This window comes from Geotrypetes seraphini, chromosome 3 (assembly GCF_902459505.1).
Source record: "Geotrypetes seraphini chromosome 3, aGeoSer1.1, whole genome shotgun sequence".
In the NCBI taxonomy this organism is placed as follows: domain Eukaryota; kingdom Metazoa; phylum Chordata; class Amphibia; order Gymnophiona; family Dermophiidae; genus Geotrypetes; species Geotrypetes seraphini.
Genome location: NC_047086.1, coordinates 393299862 through 393318995, shown reverse-complemented (window position 1 = coordinate 393318995; position 19134 = coordinate 393299862). Strand labels below are relative to the sequence as shown.

The following is a 19134-nucleotide window of genomic DNA, read 5'->3' as shown; positions in this document are numbered from 1 at the left end:
ACTTTCACTAGCATTCTATAAGGAAAAAAAGACACCTACTTTTTCTACATATAGAAATAGCACCTATTGTAGATATCCAGTTATTGAATTACCATCCGCAACACTGATTGTGATTTTCACATCCAATTTTGATGCCTGATAGTAACACTCCACATGGTGCAGGTTACCCGTGGATGAAGCAACAGGAGAAAAACTACTGGCAGAAGCAGTCCACTCGGGGAAGAAGAAAGAAGCACAGGTTCAGTGTGCTATGGAAGCCTGTCGTGTACTGGACGCCAGGGGCTTGCTGCGGCAGGAGGCAGGTTAGTAACCATCCCGCAGACAGGAAATCAGCACTCAGAAAGAAACTAGGAGCATAAAATGCATATCTAAAGAAGTGGGGGTGAGGGGGCAAAGCAAAGTCTATGGAATGATTAGGGCTAGTAGTAAAAAATGAATTTAAACTTTATCCACTTTCCATGTCCACCTTCGTTTCCAGCATCAGATCTTTATTATAATTTTACTGGTCGTGCTAATACATGTAACAAACTTAGGCCCTGTGGCATTATGTACAGTGGACTCTCTGTTAACCGGAACTCAAGCAACCAGAACTCAAGCATTCAGCAAAAAAAAATCTAAGAAATACTGTAATACTTTAAATAAAAATGAAATAAAATCAATTTCTATGTAAACTTGGCACGCCACACCTGAGTACACCCATATTTGCCTACCACATGTCTGATAGTTTGCCTGGAACAGTTTATGGTATGGCATAGTATGGGGTATAATATTAGTTAGGCCTATTTTTAATAGTAACTTTCAAGCAATCAGAAACTACATTTATCCCAGGACAAGCAGGCAGCATATTCTTGACTGATGGGTGACGGCACCGACGGAGCCCCGGTACGGACAATTTTAGAGTGATTGCACTCTAAGAACTTGGAAAGTTCTGGCATGCCGCACCGCGCACGCGCGAGTGCCTTCCCGCCCGACAGAGGCGCGCGGTCCCCAGTTTCTTAGTTTCCGCGGAGCTAAGAAGACGCGTTTTTTCAACGGCTGTTGAAAATTTTTTTGACTTGCCTTCCCGCTCGCGTAAACCTTTTTGGCTTTTGCCTTTTTCCTTTTTCTTTACTTTTTGTAAAAAAAAAAAAAAAAATATTTTTCTTTTTAGTCAATTTGGCTTTTCCCCTGCGGGGCCTTCTGCCACCATCGAAGCCTCGGCCTTCGATTTGGCTGAAGCCGTTTTTACTTTCATGCCCCCTCAGCCAGGGTTTAAAAAGTGCCAGCGGTGAGCTCGGCCTATATCTCTCACGGACCCACACAACTGGTGCTTACAGTGTTTGGGTCCTGAGCATCAGGCCTCCACCTGCACCCGCTGTGCCACACTTAAAAAACGAACGTTAAAAAATCGCCAAATACAACAGCGATTATTGTTCGGTGCCGAGATGTCCGATCCCGTTCCATCGACTCCGACTTCGGCACCAGTTCAGTCGGCACCCTCTTCATCGACGCCGCGCAACACCGCACCGGCGTCCCAGCATGCAGGTAAGCCGGCTAAGAAGCCTTCCCCGCTGGAGCGTCCTCCGGTCTCGAGTGCAGTGAGTCCAATCCTGCCGACTGTGAGGCGCCAGCGGAAGCGCTCCGCCCCTATCGAGGTGAGTCCCTCGACATCGGGCTCCTCATCTCCGGGGCGTCGAGCAGCACCGCAGGTACCGCAGAAGAAAAAAGCGGTACCGGTGCCATCCCTTGATGACCGTATTACGGCCATTCTCCAGGCACAGCTCAAGGAGCAATTACAACAGCTCCTTCCAGCTATCCTGGCACCGAACCTTCCGGTGCCGGTCCGCACTGAGCCGGTACCGATAGTGGAACAACCTGTGCTGTCAGTATCCACTCCCTCGGTACCGATTCACTCCACCTCATCGGTATCGATGCCAGTCCTTGCACCGGAGCCAAGAGCTCAACATTAGTCGGTGCAGACTTCGGCACCGGTACCACCGATTACATCGCCTGGTTCGGTATCGATGAGATCGGGTAAATCGGTGCGCAAAACCCGACATGTAGAACCATCTACACCAGAGTCTCGGGACCGTTCTCCCCATGTCAGGGATCCTGATCTGTGGGGAGATTCAGAGGAACCCTTTCTCTCTGAAGGAGAATGTTCCTCAGATGAGGAGGAGTCTGCTATACATGACCCGTCCTCTAAGCATGACACTTCATCTTTCTCCAGTTTCCTGAAAGATATGTGTGATTCTTTGTCCATTCCTTTGGAGGCTGAGTCCAAAAAGTCTAAAGCTTTTTTGGATGCCCTTGACTTTGACCAACCTCCAAAGGAATTTTTGAAGCTCCCTCTTCACGACATCTTGAGGGAGACTTTCTACAAGAATTTAGAGACTCCCTTAACGGTTCCAGGGGCCCCACGTAAGTTAGACTCTCTATATAAAGTAATTCCCATTCCTGGGTTCGACAAACCTCAACTTCCACACGAATCTTTACTTGTCGAATCTACCCTTAAAAAATCTGCAGGAGCCAGTGTATATGCTTCTGTACCTCCTGGCAGAGAGGGTAAAGCCATGGATAAATTTGGTAAGAGGCTCTACCAAAATGCAATGTTGGCAAATAGAGCTGGTAATTATGCTTTTCATTTTTCTTTCTACCTTAAACATCTCCTTACCACCATGGCTTCATTTGAGAAGTACCTTCCTCAACGTAAACAACAATCCTTTCACCATTGCTTGTCGTCTCTGTTTCAACTGCGTAAGTTCATGGTTAGGTCCATTTACGACACCTTCGAACTTACATCCAGAGCAACAGCAATGTCTGTGGCAATGCGTCGCCTGGCCTGGCTTCGGGTGTCCGAGCTTGATGTTAATCATCAAGATCGGTTAGCCAACGCCCCGTGCCTAGGGGATGAGCTCTTTGGGGAATCCATGGACTCGACCACTCAAAAGCTCTCGGCTCATGAGACACGCTGGGATACCCTGCTTAAAAATAAGAAAAAGCCTCCCCCAACAAGGCCTTTTAGACAACAGTCAGCCTATCAACGCCGCTTCACAGCTCGCCCATTGCCAGCAACAGCTCAGCAACCCAGGCGTCAGCGGCAGCAACAACGTCAACCTCCCAGACAGCAGCAGCAACAGCAGCCTATGAAGCCACTTCCACAGCAGAAGGCTCAGCCCTTTTGACTTAATTCTCCAAAGTATAGCCAGTACCCCTATATCTGCTCTCCTGCCTCAACCTATAGGAGGTCGTCTCTCTCTGTTCCTCAGCCGGTGGGAAGTCATCACTTCGGACCAATGGGTCCTCAACATCATCCGCCACGGCTACTCTCTCAACTTTCAGACTCTTCCGCCCCAAAGCCTGCCAAAAGAGTCTGCTTTGAACAGTCCTCAATCTACCCTCCTGATCCAGGAAGTCCAATCCCTCCTCCTTCTAAACGCTATAGAAGAAGTTCCTCTAGATCAAAAGGGGCAGGGATTCTACTCCCGTTATTTTCTAGTACCCAAAAAAACAGGAGATCTCAGACCAATTTTGGATCTTCGCGATCTCAACAAACATCTGGTAAAGGAAAAATTCAAGATGCTTTCCTTAGCCATTCTTTATCCTCTTCTCAATCAAGACGACTGGCTATGCTCCCTCGATCTCAAAGAGGCATACACTCACATACCGATCAACATAACCTCAAGACGGTATCTCCGCTTCATGATCAATCATTGTCATTACCAATACAAGGTGCTGCCCTTCGGTCTTGTTTCCTCTCCAAGGGTGTTCACCAAATGTCTTATTGTGGTAGCCGCTTTTCTACGCTCTCACCACCTTCAGGTATTTCCTTACCTGGATGACTGGTTAATCAAGGCCACATCTGCTCAAGCAGTTCTCTTGGCCACCAACCAAACCATCCTATTTCTACAAATATTGGGATTCGAGATCAATCTACCCAAGTCTCATCTCATTCCCACTCAAAGACTTCAATTCATTGGAGCGATACTAGACACACTCCTCATGAGAGCATTCCTACCATCCAACCGTCTTCAGACCCTTCAGTCTCTATGTCAGCAGGTGCTTCCTCAACATTCCATCTCTGCCAAACAAATGATGATACTCTTGGGTCACATGGCATCCACAGTCCATGTCACACCCCTCGTATGTCTTCACCTGCGCACTCCTCAATGGACCCTTGCTACTCAGTGGTCCCAAGCGACGGATCCTTGCTCACGACACATATCTGTGACATCATCTCTTCGTCAATCTCTACAATGGTGGTTGGTATCCTCAAATCTATCCAGAGGTCTTCTGTTCCATCAACCTCCTCATCAACTAGTCATCACCACCGACGCCTCTCCTTATGCATGGGGAGCTCATTTGAACGAGTTCCAGACTCAAGGTCTTTGGACAGCCCAGGAAAAGAAGCATCACATCAATTTCCTGGAACTCAGAGCGATGTTTTATGCCCTCAAGGCCTTCCAACATCTTCTCTTTCCTCAGGTCCTTCTGCTGTGCACAGACAATCAAGTGGCCATGTACTACATCAACAAGCAAGGGGGGACAGGCTCTCGCCTCTTGTGCCAGGAAGCCCAGAAGATCTGGACTTGGGCCATCGATCACCATCTCTTCCTGAAAGCTATCTATATTCAAGGAGAACAGAATTCCTTAGCGGACAAGCTCAGCAGAATTCTCCAGCCTCACGAGTGGACACTCGATCTGTAACTCTACAGTCTATCTTTGCTCAGTGGGGCACTCCTCAGATAGACCTCTTTGCAGCTCCTCACAATCACCAGCTGCCTCTATTCTGCTCCAGAATATACTCTCCTCACCGTCTAGCAGCGGATGCATTCCTCCTCGACTGGTCAAATCTGTTCCTGTACGCTTTCCCTCCTCTGCCTCTCATGTTGAGAACCTTATTCAAGCTCAAGAGGGAATGAGCCACCATGATTCTGATTGCTCCGAGGTGGCCCAGGCAACATTGGTTCTCCCTTCTACTTCAACTCAGTTCCAGGGAACCTTTTCCTCTTCCACTGTATCCTTCTCTGCTTACACAGCATCAGGAGACCCTTCTACATCCCAACCTCCAGTCTCTGCACCTGACAGCTTGGTATCTCTCGGGCTGACCTCTCATGATACTCTTTTGTCTCAGCCTGTTCGTTCCATTCTAGATGCTTCCAGGAAACCAGCCACTCTGCAATGTTACCATCAGAAGTGGACAAGATTTTCTTCCTGGTGTCTTCTTCATCATCTTGATCCAACTTCCCTGGCAGTGGAGACGTTGTTGGATTATTTGCTTTCTTTGTCTGACTCTGGCCTTAAGTCTTCTTCCATCAGAGTCCACCTCAGTGCCATTGCTGCTTTTCATGAGCCGATCCATGGAAAACTTCTATCAGCTCATCCCCTGGTGTCCAGGTTCATGCGGGGTCTTTTCAATGTGAAACCACCTCTTAAAGCCCCTCCTGTTATCTGGGATCTCAATGTGGTTCTTTCCGCCTTAATGAAGCCTCCATTTGAACCTTTGGCTTCCACTCCTTTCAAGTTTCTCACTTGGAAGGTACTTTTCCTTATTGCTCTTACCTCTGCCAGGAGGGTCAGTGAGCTTCATGCACTGGTTGCAGATCCACCTTTTACGGTCTTTCACCATGACAAGGTGGTTCTGCGTACACATCCAAAGTTTCTCCCTAAGGTTGTCTCTGAATTCCATCTCAACCAATCCATTGTTCTGCCTGTTTTCTTTCCAAAACCTCATTCTCATTCTGGGGAACAAGCTCTGCATACTTTGGATTGTAAAAGGGCTCTAGCTTACTATCTAGAGCGTACGAAACCCCACAGAACAGTTCCCCAACTCTTTCTGTCCTTTGATCCGAATAAATTGGGACGTCCTGTTCCTAAACGTACGTTGTCTAATTGGCTGGCAGCGTGCATTTCATTCTGTTATGCTCAGACCGGACTGACACTGGAAGGTTCTGTCACGGCCCATAGAGTCCGAGCAATGGCAGCATCTGTAGCTTTCCTCCGTTCCACTCCTATTGAGGAAATCTGCAAGGCTGCTACTTGGTCCTCAGTTCATACTTTTACATCTCATTATTGTCTGGATGCATTCTCCAGACGGGATGGACACTTCGGCCAATCTGTGTTGCAAAATTTGTTTTCCTAATGGCCAACCTTCCCTCCATCCCTCTTTTTGTTAGCTTGGAGGTCACCCATCAGTCAAGAATATGCTGCCTGCTTGTCCTGGGATAAAGCACAGTTACTTACCGTAACAGGTGTTATCCAGGGACAGCAGGCAGATATTCTTGCGTCCCTCCCACCTCCCCGGGTTGGCTTCTTAGCTGGCTTATCATAACTGGGGACCGCGCGCCTCTGTCGGGCGGGAAGGCACTCGCGCGTGCGCGGTGCGGCATGCCAGAACTTTCCAAGTTCTTAGAGTGCAATCACTTTAAAATTGTCCGTACCGGGGCTCCGTCGGTGCCGTCACCCATCAGTCAAGAATATCTGCCTGCTGTCCCTGGATAACACCTGTTACGGTAAGTAACTGTGCTTTATCCAACATCTATCAATCCTGATGGGTGCCAGTTAACTGAGAGTCTACTGTAGTAATTTTCTATACTTTAGAAATTTTAGCAAAGGTGTGCACCCTTATCTAAGATGATCTATTCAAGCAAGGGGGACCAAATTTTTGCATAAGAGGACATGGAATTATTGCGTTCAGCAAAATGACATTCATATTTCACAAGGAGACAAATTGAGTTCCACCATTGATTGACATGTAATTTAGTGGAATCTTTCCAATTGTGGAGAATAGTGGAGAGAGCAGTAAATAAAAGTGTAATTAACAACCGTTCATGAGTAATGGACAAAGGGGATTCATCTTCATTGTTTCATCAAGTGTATTTTTTATCCATATACCTAAATATTTTATTCCTTCTTCTTTCCATATAAAGGGAATGATTCAAATAGTCCTCTTGTGCAGTGTACATTTGGAAGAACTTCTGATTTGGACCAATTTATTTTATAGTCTGAGAATTTTCCAAATTTTTCAATCAAATCAAGTAAACTTGGAATGGTTGTTTCAGGATTCCTCAAATGAAGCAGTATATCATCCGCATATGCAGATGTTTTATACTCTTAACCAGAACTTGGTATACCCTGTATCTCCTTTACCTGCTGAATAGCTAATAATAAGGGTTCAAGCACAATATCAAAAAGCAAAGGAGACAGAGGACAACTCTGTCTAACTCCCCTTTGCAACTTAAAACATTCAGAGAAATTATTGTTGATATATATTCTAGCAACAGGAGAGCTATACAAAGTTTGAATCATTTGTATAAATCCCGAACCAATACCAAACCATTCCATGGCCTGATACATAAAAGTCCATTCCACACGATCAAAAGCTTTCTCTGCGTCTAGGGACACAGAGAAAGCCGGATCTCCTATGTCTTTTGTTAAATATAACATCTGCAAGGCCAATCTAGTATTATTCGAAGAGTGTCTCTGAGCAACAAACCCTGTTTGGTGCATACCTATTATATAAGGAAGAGCCTTTGCCAAACGCATGGCCAAAAGTTTGGCTAATAATTTACCATCAACATTTATCAAAGAAATAGGCCTGTAATTTGAAACCAACATGGGATCTTTATTTGGCTTTGGCAAAACAATGGTCAACGATTCTGCCATAGTGCCTGATATACAACCTTTATTAAGTTGATTCTGATACAAATTTAATAAATAGGGTAATAGGGTAATTTGAAATGCTTTATAAAACTTTACCGTAAAACCATCACCACCTGGAGCAGTCCCTACTCTAAGAGATTTCAGTGCTGTTTGTAATTCTTTTAGTGATATTGGTTCTTCCAAACTTCCTTTTATATGATCAGGAACCTTCGGACCTTCAATAAATTTTAAAAACTCTACACCATCCTTTTCTTTATCTAAATAAGGTTCAGAAGAATACAGGTTTTTATAATAATTTAAAAACTGTTTTAAAATAGGTCCAATTTGAAAATGAATATCTCCTTTTTCATCTTTAATTGCATTCATTTTCATCTTTCTTTTTTTCACTTTAAGATAATTAGCCAATAATCTTCCCGCCTTATTTGAATTTCCATAATACAAAGCTTGCTGACAAATAATATTTTTCCTAGCCAATTTAGAAGAAATCTCATTATATTTATATTTAACTATTAATAAAGCTTGCAACGTAGAGTTCTCCCATTTTCTAATCAATTTTGACTCCAAAACTCAGAAAATTGCTTTTTCAATTGTTTTTTAGAATATGCTGAGAATGATATAATTTGTCCTCTCATGGTTGCCTTAAAAGCATCCCACAAGATTTCTATAGATACTTCCTCTGTATTATTAAGTTGAAAATATTCATCAATTTTTAATTGAAATTCTTCACAAAATTTTGGATATGCAAGCAATGCATTATTAAATCTCCAGACAGGCCTAACATTATCTTGGTCAGTAAAATTTAAGCTAATCCATACACCACCATGGTCTGATAAAATTATTGGATCTATAGAAGCTTGAGTAACATCTTACATTAACTCATCAGAAATAAAAATATAATCAATTCTAGAGAAAGATTTATGAACATGCGAACAAAATGAAAATTCTCGATCATTAAAATGAAGAATTCGCCAAATATCCTTTAAATTACAAGAATTTACAAAATTATCCAACCCTAATGATTTTAAAATTTTGCTAGGTTTTTTATCTAATAAGGGGTCCATAACAGCATTAAAATCTCCTCCACTATCAAATTATTAACAGCCAGTGGTAAAACTATTGATTGTAGAGTTTTAAAAAATTCAATTTGATTCGAATTAGGGGCGTACACATTAAAAAGCGCCACAGCATTATTGCCCATACTCCTGTTTACATGCACCCACCTTCCTAATTGATCTGCAGCCACCATATTAAATCCTGCAAAGCACTTTTTGTTAATCAAAATAGCTACACCAGCTTTCTTCCCTACCGCAGGTGCAAAAAAGCAATCTTTCACCCAATTACCAATTAATTTCTTTGATTCATCTCCAGTAAGGTGAGTCTCCTGTATGAAATAAACATCCGCATTCTGCTGTTTTAAATATAATAATGTTTTTTTCCTTTTTATCGGATGATTGAGACCATTAACTTTTAATGAGAGAATCTTAAGTCATTATAATAAATCAATACAATAATCCAAAATATCCACTAAAACAATATTATATAATCTTTTCCCCATATCAAAAGAAAAACTAAACCCCATCCCCTCCCCTATACCCCTCCCAATACCCCAATCCCTACCCCCTCCCACCCCTTGCTTAGAATAAATGTAAACTTTGAAACGCACATTCTAGACCAAGTAACAGATAAACTCCCCACAAGCTATATCTATAAGTATTCTAACCATTAGCCAGAACATCATAATATTAAAATGAAAATCACATATTAACTTAAACTCCTTTATAAAGAATTACCTCTTTTTTTTTTTTTTCTCCCTCTTATCATTAATTATCTTTTCCCTTCTCATTCCTTTCATGAAAGAGAACAATAAAACTAAGTAATCATATAAACCTTTATAATGATACCTTTCCACATCATACCTATTTCCTAGGATAAATTAGTTCACAAGAACGTTCTTTTAACCTTTACAACACTAAGCATTTAATCCCCATTTTACTTGACACATTCGAATAATTAACTAAATGTAAAATGCTATCATTTCTCTTAACTTATTTACTTTTAACAGACAAGAAAACTTTTCAAAAACAAATCCATCCAAATCATAATGACTATATAAAGAGCCATTTTTTTTTTATTTTTTTTCTTTTTAAACCTTCCTAACAGATCTATCTTGACACACATGTAACATCAGAATAAAACTGATCCAGAGTGCAGCTTTCCATATTAATCCACGATAAATTTTCCATGAATAGCATATCTTCTATTATGGTGAGCATCGCTTCATCTTTCAAAATCTTCTTAGTCCATATATATCATATTTCAGTACCAGACCTTTTCATTCATCCTTTAAGTTTTGTCTAAAGAGACTTATAATGGTCATGACAATCAGATTCAGACATATGGTGCCAGGCAGAGATCAGCCATATCATACATGCATATATTCTCTGTTCACTTTACACACCACCACGAACCTTCCATCTCATATTGCAAGGTCAGACCAAATTTTAGCAAAAAAATCTACTTTAGACCCACTGTTGATTTAATGGATTTTTCAAATGTAATATCCCATTCCATGCATTGCAGCAAATTCAACAGCATTAAAGCCATTAGTTAGAGTTACTATATAGTCATATTCCAAATCCCATCTTGCTTGCAGATCCACACTTATTGAAGCCTTTTAAATTCTTTCATCACGCTTCCTCAATCTCAGTAATTAGTATGCGCAAATTATAGCAATCAATCTCCTTGTATAAACCTCCAAACTTGTGCACAGCGCCAAACTCCAAACAGGCAAGTCACTTCAACCAATCGCTAAACTTCTTTATATAGAAAAGGTCTGTGTTGATATAACTTTATATAGCCTTTCTTGCTACATTCCAAATGGCCACGAGTCAAGATTAGAATGTTGAGCATATTTCAAATCTAACTGCAGCAGTGTCTCCAGAATCTTATTAACTTTATAAGTTAAATAATTCTTTAATCTCACAAAAAAAATAAAAACAAACATACTAATTTGAAGAAAAAATATTCATCTAAAATCACTTCTATGTAGCCATAGGTGACTCACACTGATCCAGAAATTCTTTTAGTTTTGCTGCTTCTTCAAAATTTAAAGTTTTATTTTTGTAAGTGACCCGCATAGTTGCCGGGTATACTAAGCCATATCTGGCTCCTAAAGCCCTCAGTTGTGGCCTCAAATCTAATAGCTGCTTTCTTTTTTGAGCCGTTACTCTAGCAAAATCAGGAACGATATATATCTTCAAGTCCTGACATTTTAAATTTCTGTTGTCTTTAGCCAATCTGAGTATTTCAGATACCTGCTGGTAACGGAGCAACTTAAATATCAACGGACACGGACCCTTTTGACTATTTGTCACTCTTGATGGGATCCTGTGCGCCCTTTCTATTTCCAACGGAAATTTGCTTTGAATCGGCAGCACTTTTGGCAGGAAATTGATTAAAAAAGCAATCTGATCACTTTTCTCGATTCCCTCAGGTATTCCAAGCACTCTTAAATTGCTCCTTCTCTCACGATTAGATAAATCTTCCAGCTCTTTTTTTAATGCCTCAATTTCTCTACCATTTTCCTTATGCTGCACTATTTCTGCCTCACATTTTTCTACTCGCTTTTCTATATGTTCCACCTTCATATCAACTACTTGCAGTTTCCTTGTTAAGCATTCTACTTCTTCCTTAACCTCCTTTATATTTTTTGCACTTTTTAAGACGACTTCTTTTACTTTCTGAATTTCCTTCAAGAGATCTTTGTTTTCTATGTCATCCGAAGGTAACGGAACTGACAGCGGGGATGCCGAATCTAACTTCAACCGTTTAACGCTTCCTAAACCATTCCCCGCTGATGAATTTTTATTTTGTTTTCCCGAAGCCATTTCTTATTTCAGTGCCGCGCTTTCAAAGTGACTGTCAAAATTTTTCCCGGCTTATACTCTAATAATTAGCTTGACTTCCCGGAGCTACTCAATCACCCAGCCATCTTTGTCCGCTCCAAAGCCACGCCCCTATCTGTCTGTCTTTCTAATAAACTGTCATGTATAACAGATTTTTAAATGTTTCCAGGGTGATCCAAGAAACTGCAGGTTGATGAGCTTGATGTCATTGCTGGGCAAAATGATAGAAACTTATTATAAAAAACAAAATTGTGTATTGTGTAGATAAGACATGATTTAATGGGACAGTCAACATGGATTTAGCCAAGGGAAATCTGGCCTCACAAATCTATTACGTTTCTTTGCATGCATGAATGAACCTGTGGGTAAAGGTGAAGTAGTTGATATAGTGTATGTAGATTTTCACAAAGCTTTTGACACTCCTGAGGAAATTTTAAAAAGCCATGGAATATGAGGAAATGTCCCATTATGGATTGGGAACTGACTAAAAAATAGTAAAGTAGGGCTAAATGACTAATGGTTAATTCTCCCAGTTCAATGGAGGCAAATGAATAGTGGAGTGCCACTATACCAGTGCTTTTTAACATATTTATAAATGATCTGGGAATGGAAACAACGAGCGAGATGATTAAGTGAGCTTTTACAAAGCTGCACTGATGAGCAGTGCATACTAACCCCCTCTTCTACGAAACCGCACTAGCGGTTTTTAGCGCAGAGAGCTGCGCTGAATGGCCCATGCTACTCCCAACGCTCACAGGAACTCAGTGAGCATCGGGAGCAGTGCGAGCCATTCGGCGCGGTTTCGTAGAAGAGGGGCTAAATGCCGGGCTGCCCATAAGAATAAAATGGGCAGCATGGTGAGAAATTTCAGGAGGACTTTTTTTTTTTTCAAATTCTTTATTCATTTTTCATCTTCCATCAAGTACACAATATTACATCAATTGAATCATACACATCACTTGAAATTCTTTCTATTGTCATCTTAAACACATAAATTATCTCCCTCCCCCACCCACCCTTTTCACAAATATTGCAATCAAAAAAATAACATACATGTGCTATATTCATAGATATTGATTCAACCTATATTATAACTATATAACACCACCCCCTCCCATAATTATAGTTATACTTTCAATGTAAAAAGGCGTCTAATCATTCCAATAAGTTGTCAATGGCCCCCAAATCTTTTTAAAATTATTATAATTCCCTTTTTGTATGGCAATTATTCTTTCCATTTTGTATATATGGCACAACAAATTCCACCAGAAGGTGTAATTAAGCCTTGTGTAATTTTTCCAATTTCTGGTGATATGTTGAATGGCGACTCCTTTTATTAATAAAAGTTTATTATTATTTGATGAAATTTGACTTTTTATTCTCATTGACGTCCCAAATAGGATTGTATCATATGATAGGGCTACATGGTTTTCTAATAAACAATTAATTTGAGACCAAATTGATTTCCAAAAGGCCATGATACAGGGACAAAAGTATAATAAATGATCTAAAGTCCCTGCATCCAGATTACAATGCCAGCATCTATTAGACTTAGAGCTATCCAACTTTTGTAATCTAACTGGGGTCCAAAATGCTCTATGTAACAAAAAGAACCAAGTTTGTCTCACTGTACATCTCATTCTCCAAGACCAAATTTGTGGCCGTTGAGATGCAGAAATTTGATGTTTAATCTCAATGCTCCAAATGTCTCTAAAACCAGTCTTTGGTTTTTTCTTCATAAATCCAGATATCAATTTATACCACTGTGCGGCCTGGTGTCCCAAGAAATCCGCCTGAAAGCATAAGAATTCCAGACTATACTGAAATTTCAGGAGGACTTAATGAGACTTAGAAGACTAGGAATCCAAATGGGAGATGAAATTTAATATGGCCAAGTACAAAATGACATCAACAAAAAAAATTTTTGTGGATGAAAAGTGATCTAAACTATATATCAAAAGAGCCACTACCATCAGAAATCAACACTGTATGGCTACTCATTTAAAGCTTTGGTGGTATGCCTCAGATTGTGGAGTAGTATATCCAGTTCAGGGTTTTATCGTGTAATATGTTTAGCCACCCAATAATAAAAACCTGCCGATACAAAAGATTCCTTGACAGAACTCTTGCTTTCCAAGCAAGTCAACAGAACGGCTGGCTAGGTAACATCATCAAGCACTCCTCATCCTACCTTAACTTCAGAAAACTAGTCAAAACCAACCTGTGTAACCGATTTGTAACCAAGAACTCTTAAAGCCTTACCCCGATATTCTACTTGCATGTCCCCCGGTATTGTACTTACATGCGACTCTGTCTCTCTCCCTCCCCACAAATATTCATGTATTCAAAGACTTCATTATTATTTTTTTCGCTGACTGTCCAGCTCTTCTTATTGTAAACCGTCTCGAACTACCATAATATGGTATGGCTCAACCTCAAGAAAGGTTTCCCTAAGACAAACACAGCAACAAGGGTTCTCAACTTTAGAGGTACAGACTTCAACCGCATGGGAGATTTTGTCCATCAGGAGCTACATAAGCAAGCAAAATCTGACAATGTGGAGGATATGTGGTCGTCTCTGAAATCCATACTACACGAAGCAACAGACCGATACATAAAGACAGTAAGTAAACGCAGGAGAAACAAAAGACTCCAATGGTTCAGTAAAGAAATTTCAGACCTAGTTAAACAGAAAAAAGACGCATTTATCACCTACAAACATTTAGGCAGAGAGGGGGCAAAAGAGGACTATCTAGACCAGTGTTTTTCAACCGCTGTTCCGCGGCACACTAGTGTGCCGCGAGATGTTGCCTGGTGTGCCGTACGGTCAGGGCCGCCATCAGGGCAGTACCACCAGTCTAGGGAGAGGGGCGGTCCGCCCCACGTGGACAGGAGAGAGCTGGACGGGGGACCCGCTGAGTTCAATACATCTCGAGCCGCGAGGCTCGTCTTCTGTTTCTGCCTGCCCTGCAGCTAACATATAGCCGATCGCAAGCGTTCCCCGATGTCAGCGCTGACGTCGGAGGGAGGGCTTAAGCAAAGCCTGCCCTCCGACGTCAGCGCTGACGTCGGAGAATACTTCCGTTCGGCTATTTGTGTGCGGCAGGGCAGACAGGAAGCAGAAGACAAGCCTCGCGGCTTGAGCTTCGTTTTGCTGAGAAAGTTGCAAAGATGGGCTGGTAGGCAAACACGGAACACAAAAGGGGGGAGGGAGTGCGTTTTGGACACAAGGCATGAACTTGGGAGAGAGGAAGGGAGGGAAAGAGATGCTGAGGTGGGGGAGGGAATGGGTTTTTGGACACAGAAGGCATGGACTTGGGAGAGAGGAAGGGAGGGAAAGAGATGCTGAGGTGGGGGAGGGAATGCGTGTTTGGACACAGAAGGAATGGACTTGGGAGAGAGGAAGGGAGGGAAAGAGATGCTGAGGTGGGGGAGGGAATGCGTTTTTGGACACAGAAGAAATGGACTTGGGAGAGAGGAAGGGAGGGAAAGAGATGCTGAGGTGGGGGAGGGAATGCGTTTTTGGACACAGAAGAAATGGACTTGGGAGAGAGGAAGGGAGGGAAAGAGATGCTGAGGTGGGGGAGGGAATGAGTGTTTGGACACAGAAGGCATGGACTTTGGAGAGAGGAAGGGAGGGAAAGAGATGGTTGTGTACACGGGGAATAGAAGAAAGGAGAATTTTTGGTCATAGGGAGGGAGTGAGGTACAGATACAGGGTGGGGGGGGGGGCGGTCTGCCCCACCCCGGGTTTACGTCCCAAGGGGGTGCACAGCTGGCCACCCTCCAGTGTTGTCCCTAGGCCGGCAAACTGCGGCTCTTTAGCCACTTGAGTGCCACCGCCACCAACGGTGTTGTTGGCGGTGGCAGCATTATAAAATACTTTCTTTGTGTTTATTTGATTCCTATTCAAGAGAATTATTTTATATATAGTCAATATAGGCACAGAGTTAAATTTTTTAACATTTTCTAATGGTGGTGTGCCTCGTGATTTTTTTCATGAAACAAGTGTGCCTTTGCCCAAAAAAGGTTGAAAAACACTGATCTAGACAGATCTAAAGCTGTCAAAACAGCAGTCAGAGAGGCCAAACTCCGAATGGAGGAAGAGTTAGCACGGAAAATTAAGAAAGGGGATAAATCTTTCTTCAGCTATATTAGTGACAGGAAAAGAAACAAAGATGGGATCGGACGGTAACTTTGCGGAATCAGATTCTGAGAAGGCAGAACTACTAAACCAATACTTCTGTTCAGTATTCACACGCGAAGCGCCGGGAGTTGGTCCACAGCTGCAGACGGGAGATAACCAGAAAGACCCGTTTCAAGATTTCGAATTTACGCCCAGTAGCGTCTACGACGAACTATCAAGACTCAAAGTAAACAAAGCCATGGGACCAGATAACCTACATCCCAGAATGCTCAGGGAGTTAAGGGAAGTCCTGGGAGAACCATTATCTGTTCTTTTCAGTCTTTCCCTAAGCACAGGAAGGGTCCCCTTGGACTGGAAAACCGCCAACGTAATCCCACTCCACAAAAAGGGCTGCAAGACAGAGACAGCAAACTACAGACCAGTGAGTCTCACGTCTATAGTGTGTAAACTCATGGAAACACTGATCAAACAGAATATTGACACAATCCTAGACGAAGAAAAACTGCGTGATCCACACCAACACGGGTTCACCCAGGGTAGATCCTGCCAATCTAATCTGATTAGCTTTTTTGACTGGGTTACTAGACAACTGGACGCCGGAGAGTCACTGGACTTCAGTAAAGCATTTGATAGCGTCCCTCATCGAAGATTACTGAACAAGCTGAAATCGATAGGATTAGGAGACACTCTAACTACATGGGTTGGGGATTGGCTAAGCGGTAGACTTCAGAAGGTGGTGGTGAACGGTACCACATCCGAAGCATCGGACGTGATCAGTGGAGTGCCGCAGGGCTCGGTCTTGGGCCCGATTCTATTCAACTTATTCATAAGAGATATGACGCAAGGACTTAGAGGAAGGGTATCACTGTTCGCCGACGACGCCAAACTTTGCAACATAGTAGGCAGAAGCTTATTACCTGATAATATGACACACGAACTACTGCTGCTGGAACAATGGTCAACTACTTGGCAGCTAGGCTTCAATGCTAAAAAATGCAAGATAATGCACCTGGGTAAGAGAAACCCGCGTAGAACTTATGTACTAAATGGTGAGACCTTGGTTAGGACCACAGCGGAACGCGATCTAGGAGTGATCATTAGCGAGGACATGAAGGTTGCCAATCAAGTGGAGAAGGCTTCCTCCAGGGCAAGACAAATGATGGGGTGTATCCGCAGAGGTTTCGTCAGCAGGAGACCTGAAGTTATGATGCCGTTGTACAGAACCATGGTGAGGCCTCACTTGGAGTACTGCGTTCAGTTTTGGAGACCACACTACCGAAAGGACGTGCTGAGGATCGAGTCGGTACAGCGAACGGCCACCAGGATGGTCTTGGGGCTCAAGGATCTCACGTATGAAGAAAGACTAAAGAAATTGCGGCTGTACTCACTTGAGGAAAGAAGAGAACGGGGAGATATGATTGAAACGTATAAGTATATCACGGGACGCATCGAGTCAGAAGATGATATCTTCTGGCTCATGGGACCCTCGACCACCAGAGGGCATCCACTGAAAGTCAGGGGAGGGAAGTTTCATGGCGACTTCAGGAAGTACTTCTTCACCGAGAGAGTGGTGGATCATTGGAACAGACTCCCACTCCAGGTGATAAAGGCCAGCAGCGGGACGGATTTTAAGAGAAAATGGGATACTCACGTGGGATCTTTAAGGGAGTAAACTCAGGGGGGGGGGATACTTGGAATGGGCAGACTTGGTGGGCTATAGCCCTTTTCTGCCGCTTTTTTTCTATGTTTCTATGTTTCTACTTTGGCGGTATATAAAAATAAAATTATTATTAATAATTTACATGCTCCTGTTAACTTCATGGGCTACCAACCACCTCCCTACTTTTATTTATTATACAATTTAATTTTTTAATATCCTTTATTTTTAATAAATTACTTGAAATGCCTTTCTTAAAAAGGCAACAAATGCCTGCATATGTATCAAATCTCTATAAAGTCGCAGCGTTTTATATTTTTCTCCATTTGAAATAGCCTGTTTGGCATATGAATCTAGTGCAGAGTTCACGCTTTAGATTGGTTTTAGGGCTCCTTTTACAAAGCTGCAGTAGCGGCTTCAGCGCATGCGACTTTTCATCAGGCGCTAACACCCACGCTAGCCAAAAAACTACCGCCTGCTCAAGAGGAGGCGGTAGTGGCTAGCGTGGCCGGCGGTTTAGCGCGCGTTAAACCACTACCGCGCCTTCGTAAAAGGAGCCCTTAGTTTCTAATCCACGAACTTTTGTATCTGGATCTCTAGGGACCCCTGAGTAAGACAGCACCGTCGAAACACGGACCGTGTTGGGTCCCAGATATATTTTATGTGGATTATTAAATTGTACTTTCAATAAAGCCTGCATCTTGAACATTACCTTCTCCATAGATTTTTTGGGGGTTTTTGCCCAATTTTCACTTTGTGGAGTTCTGAGGGTCAACCTTTTGATTGTTTATGCTCTCAGAAAGTACAGTATATCAACATATCACCAGAAATTGGAAAGATTACACCAGACTCAATTACACTTTTTGGTGGAACTTGTTATGTCACATATACAAAATGGAAAAATAATTGCCATACAAAAAGGGAACTATAAAAATTTTAAAAAGATTGGGGGGCCATTGATAACATATTGTAATGATTAGACACCTTTTTACACTAAAAGTATAATTATAATTGTGGGAAAGGGGGGATGTATAGCTATATTATTGGTTAAATCAGTGTTTTTCAATTTATTATATGTAATGTAATGTAATTTATTTCTTATATACCGCTACATCCGTTAGGTTCTAAGCGGTTATATGTGAGATATGTTTGCTTTATAATATTTGTGGAAAGGGTGGGTGGGAAAGGGACTTAATTTATATATTGAAGATGATACTAGAAAAGAAATTCAAGTGATTTGTATGATTCAATTGATATATTATTGTACACTTGATGTAAGACGAAAAAATGAATAAAGAATTGGAAAAAAAAAAGAATGTACAGTATAAAGTCTAGACAAAGGCCCTCTTTTACTAAGGTGCGCTCACCGATTAGCACGCACTAAACGCTAACGCATCCATGTTGGGCTATGGACGCGTTAGTGGTTAGCGCACCTTAGTAAAAGAGGGAGTAAGACTCTATGAAGTTACAAAGTAGGATATTTAAAACGAATCTGAGAAAATATTTTTTTCACGTGGTGCATGGTTAGGCTTTGAAAGTCATTGCCAGAGGATGTGGTAAAAGCGGTTAATGTGGCCGGGTTTAAAAAATGTGTTTTGGCCACTCTAGATGCAGACCTAAGGAAATTCACTGCTTATCCCTGGGGATAGCATGGGATCCTGCCAGGCACTTGTGACCCGGAGTGGCTGCAGTTGGAAATAGGATACTGGGCTAGATGACCCAATATGGCAGTACTTGTGTTCTTAAGAAGGATTTTGTGGGGATTTTCCATACCTTTTTAAAGC

At 42.1% G+C, this 19134-nt stretch overlaps 1 protein-coding gene across 1 annotated transcript in view; it reads left to right on the top strand.

Annotated features, from left to right (window-relative positions):
• SLC4A1AP (solute carrier family 4 member 1 adaptor protein) overlaps positions 1-19134 on the top strand; it is a 111274-nt gene that overhangs the window by 20683 nt on the left and 71457 nt on the right. The window contains exon 5 of the mRNA XM_033936859.1: positions 163-302. Within this exon, the coding sequence (XP_033792750.1) occupies positions 163-302 (140 nt within the window). The remainder of the gene's footprint in view (positions 1-162; positions 303-19134) is intronic.